This window comes from Tyto alba, unplaced genomic scaffold (assembly GCF_018691265.1).
Source record: "Tyto alba isolate M040663 unplaced genomic scaffold, T.alba_DEE_v4.0 Super-Scaffold_8, whole genome shotgun sequence".
NCBI classification, from domain to species: Eukaryota; Metazoa; Chordata; class Aves; order Strigiformes; family Tytonidae; genus Tyto; species Tyto alba.
In genome coordinates, this window is record NW_024881329.1 from 20,095,121 (window position 1) to 20,110,889 (window position 15,769).

Sequence of the window (15,769 nt, forward strand, 5' to 3'; positions counted from 1 at the left end):
GTGAGGTCTCATCATTTTTATTCAGGCTGTGAGTGAAAGTGTTAAGTGCCCTGGCAGTGTTTTGTGACCTGGGTTCCTGCCCTTCTAAGGCTTGAGACCAGACAAACCACACAGCATAAAATCTCCTCACCCCTCTTTTTGCCTATCTTTTGCCACAACAGATCAAGTTCTCTCCTGTGGCTTGAGGGAAACTTACTGTGAGGTAAATATCTCATCAATCTCAGGCCGTGGACACAGATTCATGAGGAAAGTTTTATACACGGTCTCAGGGAAATCCTCTGGGTTGATGGCATCATTCTGAGAATGTAATAAGGACATATCAGTATCACAAACCCACGACAGCCTTCATCGCTCCATTAACACTCAGTCAAGCACTTGCTTGTGACAACGGAAGGAGGCGACTAGAACATCTGGCAAAGTGTTTAGGAGAGAACGGATGGAGTGGGGAAGCACCATAATGCCCTATTCCAGAACAGACAGTTATTTAAACTGTCCCTCGGTGCCTCTTGTGTGATGGTATAAAGCTGAAGCTTGATGCAGTGGTAGGAGCTGTCAGAAGCCTGGACTGTACTCTGCAGCTTGTTAGAAGTGCCTAGATTAACTGCCAGATCTCTTGCTTCAAAGATCTGACAGTGAAACAGGCAGAAGGGAACGTGCTGCTTCTCGTGCCCCAGAGCGCAAGCGAGGGAGTCACAAGCGTTACTGCAATATAAACAGTAAGAACTGATCCTAGCAGGCCTGCAGTTAAGGCATGGGTGCTAGTGGTAAGGAAAAGGTTTCACAGCAAAACTAAGATGCTCTTAACTAAGAACATCTGGGCTGATGATTTTTTTCATAGCCAAGGGCATCACAGTCAGGGTGGGCAAAGATTATTCTCAAACTAGCAAGAGCTTTGGCTAGCTAGAGAAACCCTTACCTTGCCCTTTGGAAGATGACAAGCGCTTAATGCTGCTTCCACCCTCTTCCTGTCTGCAGGAAACATCTGAAAAATACTGACCAGATGGAAAAAAAGAAATCACCACAGCATAGCAGGAGTGAAGTCAGAAAGCCTGGGTTTGGGTGGTGCGGGGTTGCAGCCAGAGTGCAAGACACTCAAAATGCACAGCAAAGGAGGCTGACAAGACAACTGCAGATGTGAACCAGAGAAGACAGACAGTGTTTCTCCAAGAGAGTAACTGATGTACCAAGTCTTACAAACCTACAGTGGATTTTTTGACTGCTGCCTTAATACAGAAATTCTGTATTTCTGCTACAGACCCTGTAAGAACCTTGTCACTAAACTGCATCATCTTACTCTCAAAATCCCTCTTCCTTGTCCTTCCCCTGCCCCCATTGGAGATGTTCCCCTGTGGCAGCAGGCCTTCTGCCACAAATGCCCCAGGACACTTCCCCCCACAAGACACTATCCTAGTTGGTAGCTGGCATTAGCAAGGAATAAGTTTGTAGTCAAGACAACATTCAAAAAAAAGCAAACAAACGTTGTGCACATTTGCTGCTTTGAAAGATGGCCAAATTTTCTGGAACCAAAGGCTTTCAATGAATTCAAGGAACAAACTCATTACACAGGCAAAGCAGCTGATATACTACATGCTGCAGAAGCCAAAGCTCACCTCCAATTTCAAAAGTTAGTACTGGTCTTCAGGGCAGAATTCACTTGGGCAAGCCTTCAGCTTAAAGCAGCCGCTTTGCTGCACTACGGAATAGTAACAATAACTGAACTCTCCCTACTTTCAGAACATCCCAGTCAGCAGCAATGAGGTCTCCTCCATGGATAAATTTAGATGTCAGTTCTATTAAGCTCCTGGAATCACAGCTGGTCACAGCCAAAAAGGGGAACAAAAAGTGCCAAATGCATTGACAGGTGGAAAAGCGTTCAGTGGGAGCTGCAGCAGACTTATGCAAACTCAGTGCATATTGGTTCCCAAGCTGCTCTTTGCAAGGCAAAAATTGCAGCACCTTTGTTATGATTCAAAAGGGATTTAAATGTCTAAAAGAAAAGGCAGATGGTCAGTGGAACTTTCAGAAGAATTCAGACAGAGTTTTGAAAACCTGACATATATCTGTATCTGAATGGAGATACTGAATATGGCTCAATTTGAACTATTTAATCATCTAATGCTTTACACAGTAAAGCACTTCTACTGCTCCACAAGAAAGACTGACCAGGGCACTGAGGAGAGGTACAGCCTGTACCAGTTATTTTTTCTAGCTTATTTCAGAAGAATAAGCTGCTTTCTCTCTCTCTGCAGTAATGCTACCTTGCTTGCATTTTAAAAATCAATTCAAAGTACTCTTCCCTAGTGTGAGTTATTCATTAAAAACCTATACATTTTTAAAAGCTCTTTGATGAATACACTGGTTTCTGACAGAATGAAATTCTGCTGGTTGGTGGTTTAGAAAACAAACAACAAAAAAAATCTTTATTGTTGAATAATGATCAACCATCCTGAAGCCCATTTAGCCAGCATAGACTTAATCTAGAATCATTATGCAATATAACACGCAGTAGGTAGCACATTTATTACAGGTGATTAGCTCTTACCTCTTGTGATGCTATAATACTGCATAAACCTAGAAGCAGAGTGGTTCAAAGCTTCCCAGGAAATACCCGCAAATGCACTATCTACAGGTTCTTATTCTTAAAACAAAAGATTATTTATGCACCCAAAAGGGAATCTAACATAGTGGTGCAGCCTTTTCTCACTCATGAGTTGAATCAACATGGAGGAGCCATAGGATCAGCCATGGAGTGATTTTATTAGGGAAGACCCCAAGTTGCACAAAATCAATTCTAGATTCATGCCATGCAGTGCAGGGGAGAAGTAACAGGCTGGTCTTTGCTTCATCAAAGCAGCCTCGGCTTATTCTAACGGCAGCCCTATCCTGATGTGCAAGGCCAACCCTGGGGACAGCAAAGGGCGAACCTCCACTGTTCTGTACCTGAATCAGCACCAGCACTGGCCCAGAGGCCTGCCCTCAAGGGCTGTTTCCCACTCATGTACATCCAGAGTAAAGACTGAGGGCAGTGGAACTACACCAGTGGAGAAGGGGTGTAGTGGTCACACGTGAAGAAAGGAGACAAGCAAAAGCAATGGACCCCTACATCAGGCTAGCTGGGGAGTGAAGCAAAAAGATCTCCAAATATAGAACTCCTTCCATGAAAGGTAAAATGAGTCCTACACCTCATCTGCCTTTCAACTCAGGTTTGAAAAACAACCTGTGATAGGAATTTTACTGAACTTTTGTAGATCATTTCTTGGCAACAGCCAGGAAGTGAAAGAGCTGTTTAAGGCAATTTCTTGCTGTAGATGAAGGGCACAAAAGGTCTCCTTTCCCGACTCAAGTTATGTCCCAGGCCCTTCCTTGGAGGAACCTAGGTGCAGCAGGAGTCCTTTCACAGACTGAATCCAGAGGGAATGATCTCTACCTCAGGTACAGAAAGAGCAGGCAACTGAAGCCACTGGGCAACCACCCTCTTATCAGCTGCTCTGCCTTTAGTCTGACTGAACACACAATAAACCAAATATCCATACTCACTTCCTGACAGGAATCTTCCCCTCTGCATTAAGCTGCATCTTCAGCTTCACCAGGCTGTGAAAAAAAAAAAAAAAAAAAAAAAAAAAAATCAAGATTATGAAAATGCACTTGTACAATCTTAGAAGACCTACTAAGTAAGGAAAAAGAAAAAATATGCAACTGAGAAAATCTAACAGTTAACTCAAAATTGGGGTCTTACAGACCATCAACTTAACCTCAGACAGAACCTGTTCCTGTTTCTTGGGAAGGAGAAACAGATAAATTATAAGAGGTTAGGTATCAGAAGGATTCTTCTGAAACATAAGATGTAGATATAATGATATCTCCTATTATTTAGTATTCCTCAGTGATCTCAGGTGGCCAGCCAAACGGTATTACAGAGCAAAGCAAAAGAGGCAGCACTTTGTTGGGGTGAGTGCTGTGACCGTGGTGAGAGACAGTTGAGGCTCAGAATTTCAGTTTGTCTAATACCACATGTGTGTGTTTGACCGGCTCAAGTACTTCTGTGCCAGTCATTTGTCATGCAACAGATGGCTCAACTACCAACTCCCTGCTTGCCTCGGGGCTCCTGAGCTGACAAACGACTTGTTTCGGAGGCTGCCAAAGGACCTGGATGCTAAGAAGCCTTTTCTTTCCAGTACAGACAGAAAGGGCAGTACCTGACTGTTTCAGAGAAAAATGTTTGTCAGAAATTACTTACATTTTCTCTAGAAAGGTGTACCGAGAAGCGTTGTATGTGAGGGGATTCCGAACGATGGCCATAATATCCTCAGCCCAGTTCTGGGAACAAACACACACAGTTGGGCATTATGGAACTGCACCAAGAAGTAGACAGCAACAAACATGGAAAGGGCATAGAACCACAGATCCATTTGGGTTTGAAGGGAACTTAAAGATCATCTAGTTCCACACTCTGGGCCAGTGTCTCACTGCCCTCACAGGTAAGAATTTCTTCCTTATGTCCACTCTAAAGCTTCTGTTCTTCAGTTTAAAACCATTACCCCTTGTCCTGTCACTACAGGCCCTGATAAAAATGCCTGTTCTGATACTGCTAGGCTCCAAATCCCAACAACTGCACCGTGGGTTTGGCTATATCACCTTCCTAATGCCTATATATACTAGCTGCTGAAACTTTTCCACTGAGTCTTCTCAGTGGTCTGTTTATTCCATACAAAGCACATGAAGGACAAAAATGACATTCTCCTACTGGTAAACAAATTTCTCCTACTGGTCCTTCTCCATACAGGGCAGAGTTTCTAGAACTATGGAGGTATCACACCTTACTGGAACAAAAACTTGCTTGTTTATAACCTTGCCTGTAGCTGACAAGGTTCAGGTTCCCTGTCTCCCCCTCTCCTGTCCTGCTCCCCAGTTAATGCCCCAATCCTTTGTGTTTCCCCGTGTTTACTTGCCCTCAGGACCCAGTACCTTGCCAACATTCTCCTTGTAGGACACAAAATTATGGAAAGTGAGGTCAACCATGTCAGGGCCAGACACAATAGTCAGAGTCTTAAGCAGGAAGGTGCTGTGAGGATAATCCAAGTTAAAAACCTCTCGGAGCTTCTGGCACTGCAAAAGAAACAGAACAGATGGGGAATAAGGGAGAATGAGGCAAACTGTACCTGAAAAAAAACAGGACCCAATCCAAACATTGACCCAAATTAACAGCAAGCTTTTTAAGGGTTGTAAAATTCTTTAATGTAATCTTCCGTTCCTTGGTTTTCCTTATTTTTCATCTTTATACTGCAGCCTACATTACCTGGATCTTCCATGGAACAAAACATTGTGACTAACATCATTGCACAAACATGCTGTTTTGGTCTGAAAAAAATACAAGTTGGAGACTCCTCTTAAAGAAATTCCTTCTGAAACTTCAGCCTGAGCTTGCAGACAAGCAGAGGAGTATTTGGCCAGCTCATACCAGAGGTGCATAACCAGGTTAGTGCAGACAGCCATTTGTCTAGACACATGCTAAGAAAGTCTTTTAAGTTAGTGTGATACCTTTTGCTGTAAACTCCATCCACCACAAGAAAGATGTTGTTTGGGACCTGGAAGGTTTACCAGCTTTAGACCTGGTCACTGGAGAGGTGGGCTCTCTCCCTCCAAGTAATTTTCTGCTAGTTCTCAGTTGCTAGAAATGTTTTTTTCCATAGCAATTGCAGTATCCTACAGCAGTGGCTCACCAGAGATTTGTTTTGTTAATAAAAGGCTCATCTGGTTAGTCATACTCTGATTTCATCACCATATGAAAGTATTTATAGAATCTCTTTAAATTATTTAGCATTTTCTGCATCCCTACATAAGGCATCACTAAGCCAACGTATCCTGGTGTTGTATGAACAGTCACTATTTTTAATGAAAGGATAAAATTCCCATGTCCTGGAATAAAGCACAGCAATCCATTAGCTAAAGCACAGGATAAATCCATATCGAAGCTGCCAGAGCACCTGCTCCTTCAGAAACTAAGGGCAAATATTAATGATCTGGGATTGTTAGTAGAGCAGGTCAGACTCACAGGTTTAACTGGAACTGGAATCTGAGCTCTCCCTGTGTGCACAAATCTACATACAGGTAGACACATGGCTGAGCTACTGCGTTTCCACAAGTTAAAAAAACATCAATAACACCTTAACACGTTACATATCACGTCAACTTCAGCAAAAGAGGTTTTAGCTAAATGACTTTACCTTTCTGTTTGCTATAAACTTAAAGCATGTACAAAGTCAGTCGCTGCAGGTCAGCTCATGTTTAGTGACCTGTTAAGCTGCTACTAACTGGACAATGTCTGGATCCTTGCAAGTTGAAGAAAGAATTCCCTGATCTTAGGCTTCCATGGACCTCAGTTTAGCCCAAACCAACTAAAAACCCCCAATACTCAACCATCTGTTTGCATCCCATTGCAATTCACATGGAAGCAATTCCATTTCTGCCCCAGAATTTTCTCTTTACATTTGGACTGTAATAGCAGAAACTCCCAGGCATCTCAGCTTCAGGCATTCCTATGTGTCTTCACCATGTCACACACAGAGCTGCATGTATATAAGGAACTCCACAGATTTTTTCCACTGCATTTTTCCAAATTTTTGGAGCATTTGCAACTGTTACACATCTGTAGCAAACAAGCATCTTTAGGAAAAACAAATCTTGCAAACCTGCTGGCATTTGTTCAGCTTCCTTACCTCTAGTGTCGTAAATTATATGATGCTAAGACAATAGAGAACTTGTGGTTTATGCTGAACTCATTTCCTGTATTTGTTACAAATCGGCTCCTCCCAGCCCTTCCTTCTCAGCAAGCTGGTGTCGCTCTGCTTTCCAGCAGACATTTCGTTCACACTACATCCCTCCCAAGCTGAATGCTGCATCAGAACTTTTGCCTTTATCAAGCTGTGCTCTGCCAGACAAACCTGACACATGCCGTGTTTGGTAATGGCCTGATATCTGACCACCTTCTCAGAAGTTGCTCACGGTTAGCTGTAGCCTGTGCAGCTTTCTATACGCCATGCCCTCTATCAGCATTAACTTACGACACCTCCCAACACCTCGGTGAAGTTGATAGCTTCACATTATTAGAAGCAAACTGCAGCAGGGAGAGGAAAGGATGATCTCATTAGGGATCTAAATTAGGTCATATTTTCCCAGCCATTGCCTTCCTGCCTGGCCTTAAGTGAGTCACTCGCTCACTTTGTGCTGCCTACTTTACATGGGGATTATCTCCCATGGGATAAATGCAGTGATGTTGGCATAACACTGAATGAAGATGGTCAGAGAAGACCAGGGACCCCGTCCAAGGGCACAGAACCTGATGCCACAGCTCCTTCATAACCACCCCTTTAGCACCCTGCTGCTACAGCTTGACTACGTTATTACTTAGCGTCATGTTGCAGGTGGCCATAAAGGAAAAATAGGAATTGCTACGTGAAATGCAGGACAACCATATTAGCCATGCAAATGAGAGGAAGGGAAACATGCTTAGCAAATCCACTTAAAAAAACCCCACCAAGCAAACAGAAAACAACCCAGCAGCAGAGTGGCCGAAACACAGATTCAGCTTTCATTTCACTTCCCACCCTCCTGATTTCCCTAAAATCCTCATCTGTATAAACCAGATTCATAGTCCAGAGAAAAGCAAATTCTCATGCAAATATAAACAAAGAGCCAGGCCTAATGTAAGAGGCAGTGAGAGACAGCCCTTTCTCTACTCGAAATGGGATACAGCCGAATGACAGTTGGGATTTGCCACAGCTGCACGCGCTCACCACACTCTGACAATTTTCTGTCTTCATGAAACACGCTACGTGATGCAGTGCTTGTGGTATCAGAAGACAGGACGTGACAACAAGTCCTCTCTTTCAGAGAAAAAAGGTCTTGTTTGGTTATCAGAAAGGAAAGGGAGCACCAAGATTATTCAAATGCCTTTGGCTCTGCAGGTAATGCTCATGTCCTCGTTAGCAGCACTGCTCTGTCATGGGATTCAGCAGCAGGACCAATTGCTGTGCAGCAGGGAGGGCTGTCCTGCCACCGTCTGCACCGCAGGGGCCAGCCTGTCTCTGTGCAAAGCATCTCAGCAAGACGAGGCAGAAAAAAAAAAAAAATAAGCAGACGAAGCACTCTCAGCTCTCATTGCCGTCTTATCTAAAGGAACCGGAAAATGCAGAGGCACACAGATTCACATGGCACAAAATAACCTGCGGCATTCTGGAATCGAGCAGGAACAGACCACAAGGGAGAGATGCAGACTGTTCATCCTCAGTAACTTCTGTCCCTGTGGTCTAAAGGCTCACACTGTGGAAAGATGGAAGAAGCTGAAAAAGGGCCCAGCACAGCAAAAGGCCATTAGTCAGATGTGACTGTTTCCTTGCTTGGCCCCTGCTTCACTATTTATAAATCCTTTACAAGCCATGTGCTTCTACCCACTTTCCTCTGGCATGCACACATATCCGTTTGTTTCCATACAGCTTCTTGTGATCACTCTCTTATGCGGAGGCCTGAACATCAGACTTTGTTTAGTTCCACCCTGTGCTCCCATGCATTGCTGAATCCACAGCGAAGGGCAGAGATGATGCTTAATGCCCAGAGCTGTCGCCTTCCCCCGCTGTGCACCAGAACCACTGACCACCCATAATGCGGCTGTAGCCCATGGCTCAGCGCCCTGCTCAGCTCCCCGTGCAACATGAGTGCTCTCTGCCCTGGTGGTTCCTAAGCACCACTCACTCCGACTTTGTCATCTCAAAACAGGACGTGTGAAATACCTTGATATAATTTTATCTCTTGTACATGTTCAGTTCAGAGTCTGCATCTCTGGGTTCAATAACAACAAAATGCGTATGGAGGATGAAACTGTTCTATAATCATGACAGTCAGAAAATACAACTTCTGTTTTTATGAAAAATTATGCTTGTTTCAAAGCCAATGCCTGCTGAAATGTCTAAACAAAACCCAAGATGAAGCCAACAGCCCAGCAGTTTGGCCTAAAATATCATGTATTTTGGTCCTAATTATTACATTCCCTGACAATGTTCTGGGGTATTGGTGTACCATTAAAAAAAAACCAAAAAAAAACAAAAAACCACAACAAAATGGAGCAGCCATTATTGCTCTTTGTTACTCAAAGGAAAACACAGAATTGCATTGTAAATAACATCTTGATCTGCTTCGGCATGCTGCTGAACTACATTCAATAGCTTTTTATCTTGTCTCATTTATGTTCAAAGTGCCTGCTAATTCTTATCTTTATTACTTTTGAACATGTGCCAAAGTTCATCCTGCCCTGTCTCTCAAAAAAATTTCCATGGAGAAAAAACACTGCAGAACACTGAGTAGCTCTCAAAAGAAACTGTAGCAAAGGGGGTGAAAAGGGGAAACCTGCACATGCACAGGAAAGGTCACAGGAGGGACTCGAGGGCTGTATGCAGGTTTCTGTGCTAACATGCCAGGAGGCGAGGGCTCGGCAGCAGGGCACGAGAGACAAGAGTCTTTCCCAGTGAGAACACGGCTGTGCCTCACCTTTTGGCAGGTTCAGCTCCAGGAATTGTTTCCTTCTGGGGCAAAGCAGTGGCCCTTCTCATCTGGAGGTGGCTCCTACTGCTGCCAACCCTTAGGGACTTGTCCCTTTTTCAGTGCCACACACCGTGCTGGCACTACAGGCTGCCGACCTACTCCCTGAACACTCCACTGCGCCGGGACGCGGGTCTCACCAGGCCCTGCCTCCCAGCTTGCTGTGACCTGCACTGGTGACTGAGCGCCTGTGACAGCACATCTTTTCAGAAGTGGTTTTCTGCGTGGGAGCTTTGGTGTTATTCTTGCTCTGTATAGAGAGGTTAGAAAGAAAAACCCCAAACCTCTTGCTTAGCAGCAGATGGAGAATGTTACTAAAGGCAAGTAAATCCCAACCAACATCCACAGTACCACCACCACTCGTTAGCAGCGAGACTCATTTCACCTACATGGGTCGAAGAGCTCAGGGCATGTTTCACCCTCATGCTGCTTGAACTACAGCCAGGAAGAGCACAGTACCTTGGCGGGGGAGAGCAACAGCACAGATGCCCTCAGCAAAGCACTGTCCTTCTTTGCAGATTCCTTCAGCCACGAGTCAGTAGGAAAACCAGATCACAAGCTTTGCTTCAGAGAGGCTGTGAGTCTGTCATGGTGCCACTTGCAAGGAAGGTGAGGAGAAAAGGATGCCTGATTTCTAGGTGGTACTATCCAAAGCTCTTCCAACAGCTGCGATCTTGTTCTCTTTGTCTTAACTATCACCCATTAGCTCCTTCTCCTCCACTTTTAGCCAATGAAACAAGTAACTATTTGTACTAATTTCAGTGGTTATATACCACAACCATTCCGAGCTGTTATTTTGTAACGGGGGAGACAGCACCCTTTGTCATTCTTCTGCCCTTCACCTCTAACAGATCTTTGCTTCCTCACACCAGTTTTTCATATTTATGCTTCTTTGTAACGAAGCACCAGGCATAGCTGCCCTATGTGGAGAGTGTGGGAATTCATGTTAAGAAATTTTCACTGTTTTCTGCATTCCTTTGAGCAAATTCTGTTCTGAGGAAAGCCAACTGAATACACAACTGAGGGCTTTAAGCAAGCCCTGCCGAAGCATGGTACAGCCATGTGTAAATAGGACATTTCCAGGACTGGACGGCACATCTCTCCCACCATTTTGGTTCAATGGCCATTTTGGTGCCCACACAAGACCTCCCATTATCCCATAAGAGAAAGGTGGATAAGGAGCCAGTCTAGTGCATTTTACTAGATATTTCCATAGAAATGCCAGAAAATTCCCTAAAATAAAAAGGGGACTTATTTTAAATGGGTTTATCTGAAATTAATTCAAAAAGCACTTGGGATTTTCACAGCAGAGGTTGTCATCAAGTGCATCACTTCTGCCTGTTGAGAATACTTAATAAATCATTTGATGCTTGACCTTTGTTTCTGAAAAACGAGCTGTAGCCAATTCCCAGGACTGTAAAATACTGTCTCTGTCCTCTTACAATGGCTAGAATACAACAGCTACACCAGGTCAGACCACAGATCCATCCACATGCCTGGGGAAAAGTATAAGAACAGGGCAAATAGTGATACTTCCCTGACACATTTCTGCAGCTTACAGAAATTTACAATTCAGCAACTTGCCAAACCAGAGGCATTACCTTCCATTTAATAACCCTCAAAGGGCATTTCCTTCTTGTCCTGACTATTTAAACTCACATATGTTTTCACAACTGGTGCAGGAAGGCATCCCACAGTGCAGTAACACGAGGTATAAACCAGCAGTACCTCCTTCTGCCTGTGCTGAACCTGCCTTTGGAAAATTCCACTTGATGTGTGGCTCTCACACTGGAAGAAACACTGAGTAACTGCTCTGTGCTCACCTTCTCCATTCAACCCCTGGTTTTACAGCACTCCATAATACTCCAGCACATCTTCCTCATCTTTGTTTTTGCCAGACTACGGTCCCTGCCTACTCAGATGCTCTTCCTACAGTAGCCATTTCATACTTTTGTTAATCTTGCTGCTCTTCTCTACCTTTTCCAGTTCTTTGTCTCATTTGAGATGCAGACACTAGAAATGCACAGAAATATGAGTGCATTCAGGGTGCAGACAGTGGCATGATTTCCTAATCCTTTCCTTATAATTCCTAACATACAACTTTGAGCAAATACTACTGAACGCTGCATTGGTATTTTACTATACCCTCATCATCTTGTTTCTGAGTAGCAAGAGTCAACTCGGAGTCTGTTATTACAGAAGGTTAGGATGGGAGGTTTTTCTGTGTGCATCGCCTGATTTTTATCTGTACTAAATTTTATCACCTATCAGATCATCCAGTCAACCAGTAATTCAAGGTCTTTCTACAAATCAGCCCTCATTTTATTACCCCGAGTAATTTGGTACCATTGGCAAACTTGGTCTTGTCTCTCTATGCCTCTTCTGCAGATCACATATGAACACAGTCAGTCACAGCCTCAAGCACAGATCTTTCTGAGAGTCTGATGGTTCCCTCTCCCTCAAGAGACCTTTTTCTTACTCTCCAGCAGCAATTTTCCCATGCAAAGATGTCCTCTCTTATTCTGTTCTTTAAGAATCTTTGCTTATGATAGGAATCACACGATCCACTTTCCAATTTTATTGAAAAGATTTAGAGCTAACTGTGGCAGACAGCCACTGCTTCCCTGTTCCCTTTTGCTTTTTGCTACCCTGGTACAGCTCACGAACGTCCTCATTCTTTACACAAACTACTTTCTGCTTTTGTTAAAACTCTCCTTTAAAAGGCCATTTTAGTTTTTAACTGAATATGGAATGTGGTCATCCCAAAACTCTAATGTGAATTAATCTTAAACTAGAGTTGTTCCTAGTTCCAGGACAATTCCTTGTCTGTGAGCAGGGGCTCATTGCAGAGAGGCGCTGTTCGAGTAGAAATTCCTTGTCTAGAGGCAACTCTGACACTGCACTTGTGCTGGCATGTTTCTCCTGGTAGTTTCCCACTAGTGTTCCTTAACTAATTGCCAAAATCTAGGACATTATTCTCCAGCCTGGCTGTTGCCACCAGAAAGACATCCACCTATGGCCTCAGTATTTACACCATCAATTTATAATCTGTATCAAAGCTGAATTCATTCTGTAAACAGGTTATTCATGAAAGTTTAACACCCTAGAAAATAGTATTGCATGCCTCTCCTCCAAGCTGGCCTTTTCCTTACTGCATTCTGCCTGGAGTGTAGCACCTAGCTCCATCAGCTCCAAATATTTAATTCTCACAAAAAACCAAAAACAAACTCCAAAAACCAAACCAAAAAACAAAACCAACACTTCTGAGAGTCTTTTTTCAAACATTATTCCCACAAATCAAGTTGCAGACAAAGTTTTAGGCTTGTTGAAAATTCAAATGTTTCATTTTAGTAAATTTCCAAGAAGAAATGTGGTTTCTCAGAAGGAATTATTATTTTTAAGAATTCTGTAAGACGGGTACTGTTCTTGAGCTCTGCTGTGCTTTTAGTACCCACCTCATTACGGTCTTTTGAGAAACATCAGTCTTGGAGAGCTCTGAATAGACATTTTCAGAGCAGTATTAAGAAAGCAGCTGTTCTACTTACGCAAAGAAGCTGCTTGTGTATCTCAGTATATGTTGCAAAATCTTCCCCTTTTGCATTAGACTGAATCACCTATGTTACCATATGGAGCCATTATCTTTACTCCTTTGTTTCCTTTTCACATTCTAGCTTTACTTCAATTTTCTGTTTGCCTTTTCCATACATGGAGAAGTTAACAGACAAAAAACAGACCCAGAAAAAAGTCCTAACAAGGACAACTTTGCTGCAGGAAGCTGAAATAATAACTGAAACCATGAACAAAGCCATAACCATGTGCTCCCCTTAGTTTGCCACCCTGCAAGCAGAGAATTAAAAGTTATTTGGGGAAAAAAAAAAAAAAAAAAAAAGAAACACTAGTTTTTCTGAAAGTACATTTTCTTCCCTTTAAAGGGAAAAAACCCCACCACACACTGTGTTGGAATCTCACTGTAACGACAGGTTTGTAGCTGCCTTGACCCAGCCCATGCATCTTTGCTCTGGTGACTCAATACAGAAGCATCACAAGTCTCCTGCAGGACTCCCCAGTGTAGCCCAGTGCACGCAGAGGCCAGGCCAAGACTAAAGCTCGCTCCACGCATGGCAAAGGAGAGAGCCCAGCCGCTGTGCACAACAGAAAACGAGTCTTGTGGCAGGCACTCGGGAGGGGAATTGCTGTTTTCCCAGCATTCTGGCATATTCTTTACAACAAACTCATCTACCATTGTCTGGATGTGCCTACCTTTTGGGTGCACTCCTGGGGAGTTCAGGAACAAGAGTAAAGATAGCTTTTCTGTATTAATGTAGCTGTGGTGTAAGGAGACAAGGTCCTCTCCACCTTCTTGTAACAGAAAGCCAGGGTAAACTGTCTCAGCTTATGCCAAAGCCCTAGGCAGCCTTGCCTTCCCCATATGAACCACCGGCAGAAATGAAGCTACACACTCACCTTGGGGATTTTAGCAAATCGTCCTACTCTGGTATCTCGGATGCTGGTTATATCCAAAATTTCCATTTCCTACAACAGAATAAGGACAAGGAAGATGAGGAAAGACAAAGGAGGAAGGAAATCCATTGCAGAGCCTCTAGAAGCTGCAAAGCAGGTCTCAGCCAGCACCCTTCACTGGGGAAGGGCTCTCCCACCAGGAACAACAGAGGCAGGGCAACACTGGCCGCTGAGGCTGGCAGGCTGGCTAGTGCAGAGGCAGCGGTGGTCTGCAGCACCATCCTCCTCAGGTGAGGCCAGAGGCTCGGTGTGCATTACCATGAGGGAGTGTATGACATGTCTACAGGTTTATGTGGGGAAACTCTCTCCCAGTTACCATCCATGTGTTAATACAACCCAGAGTCTCCTGTCACTGACATTCTCAGCCTGACCTCTGCCTCCATACATTCAACACAGAGCGGCTGAGCTGAAGGCAGGCAGGACAGACCACCTCTCCCCAGGTCACCCCCAGCAGACCTTCACCTAATCTGTTTGGAAGCAATTCCCATGGAGGACATTTCACAACCTTCCCTAGGCAGCCCGCTCCACGTCCTCACTACTGGCTAGCTGTCATGTTTATTTTGTTTGTTCTTTTAATATTCAACCTGAATTTCCTTCCTCTGTTACTAATTTGTCTGCTCACCATGGGTCTGGAGAACAAATCATACTTGTTGCAGCAGATAATACTATTTTCCAAGATCACAATAAGGAACAATGTGGATATCATGTCCTCTGGCTGTATCCCCATTTTATTGTCAGACAGGATGGAAATTTTACTCCTGATCCCACTTCTTTCTGAATCCCCAATGCAAATACAGTGCAGTTTTTCTTCCTTGCTGTTCATGACAAGCAGATCCTGAGAGGAGTCAGCCAAAGACTAACAAGCCACACTAATTCAACAGGCAAACTACTGACCATACCACACCATGTGCTGTATCAGTCCATGTCTTGTCCCTGTTTGCTGTGCTCAAGCCAACCTGCACGGGACCTTCACAAGCCTGCCCCAGCTCCCTCTGACAGCCAGCATTTGCCCACCACACTTGCTAGCTCACACTGTCTGCAGATTCTCACCAAGAATAGGAAAGATGCCAGACAAGTGCTTCCCCAAGGATGTAAACCAGGCTGTTGCTCCACTGCAGCTCTCAAATTTGTTTACAGTTTATTTTAGGTGTTAATCAGTGGTATTTTCCAGGAACATGAGACCCCTCCAGTCTGGGTTTCCTCATGTCAGCTATGCTTCCTTACCCCAGTCCCTTTTCAAGGTAATTATATCCCTCATACCACTAACACAGTAAAATCTCACTTTTGATGGGTGACAACAGCTCCCCTTGCCCCATTTTGTGTATCTCCTCCAGTGCTGCCACTTCTTCCTGCTGTCTGCTGGAACCCTTGAAGCAAAAATTCTACTGCCAGGAGCAGACCTCAAAAGAGGAATGAGTATGACAGAGATGGCCAAGAGGAGAGTACAACTAGAGGGATGTGCCAGTCCCCAGCCATATGGCACTGCTCTTGGAGGATGCGGCTGTGGGGCAGTGCCTTGCCCCAGCTGGCACTGGGGCACAATCTCTGAAGAGGAGCCCACCAAAACACATCAGCTCTCTTGGTCAGGGCACTGTGCAGGACTTCTGTCTCTGCCTCTTTATCTACCATGCCTCTTCAGCATGTAGGTCACGAGGAG

The 15,769-nt window shown here is 44.2% G+C and overlaps 1 protein-coding gene across 2 annotated transcripts in view; it reads right to left on the bottom strand.

Annotated features, from left to right (window-relative positions):
- The window catches only part of PLCB2 (phospholipase C beta 2), a 48,108-nt gene that overhangs the window by 27,176 nt on the left and 5,163 nt on the right, over nucleotides 1-15,769 (bottom strand). For both annotated transcript variants that reach the window (XR_004407637.2, XM_009972530.3), the window contains exons 3-8: nucleotides 14,056-14,124; nucleotides 4,966-5,106; nucleotides 4,238-4,317; nucleotides 3,538-3,591; nucleotides 917-992; nucleotides 197-297 (exon numbers count right to left, since the gene is read on the bottom strand). Coding sequence is in view for 1 of the 2 variants with exons in the window: in XM_009972530.3 (XP_009970832.3) it covers nucleotides 197-297; nucleotides 917-992; nucleotides 3,538-3,591; nucleotides 4,238-4,317; nucleotides 4,966-5,106; nucleotides 14,056-14,124 (521 nt within the window). In the remaining variant the exon portion in view is untranslated. The remainder of the gene's footprint in view (nucleotides 1-196; nucleotides 298-916; nucleotides 993-3,537; nucleotides 3,592-4,237; nucleotides 4,318-4,965; nucleotides 5,107-14,055; nucleotides 14,125-15,769) is intronic.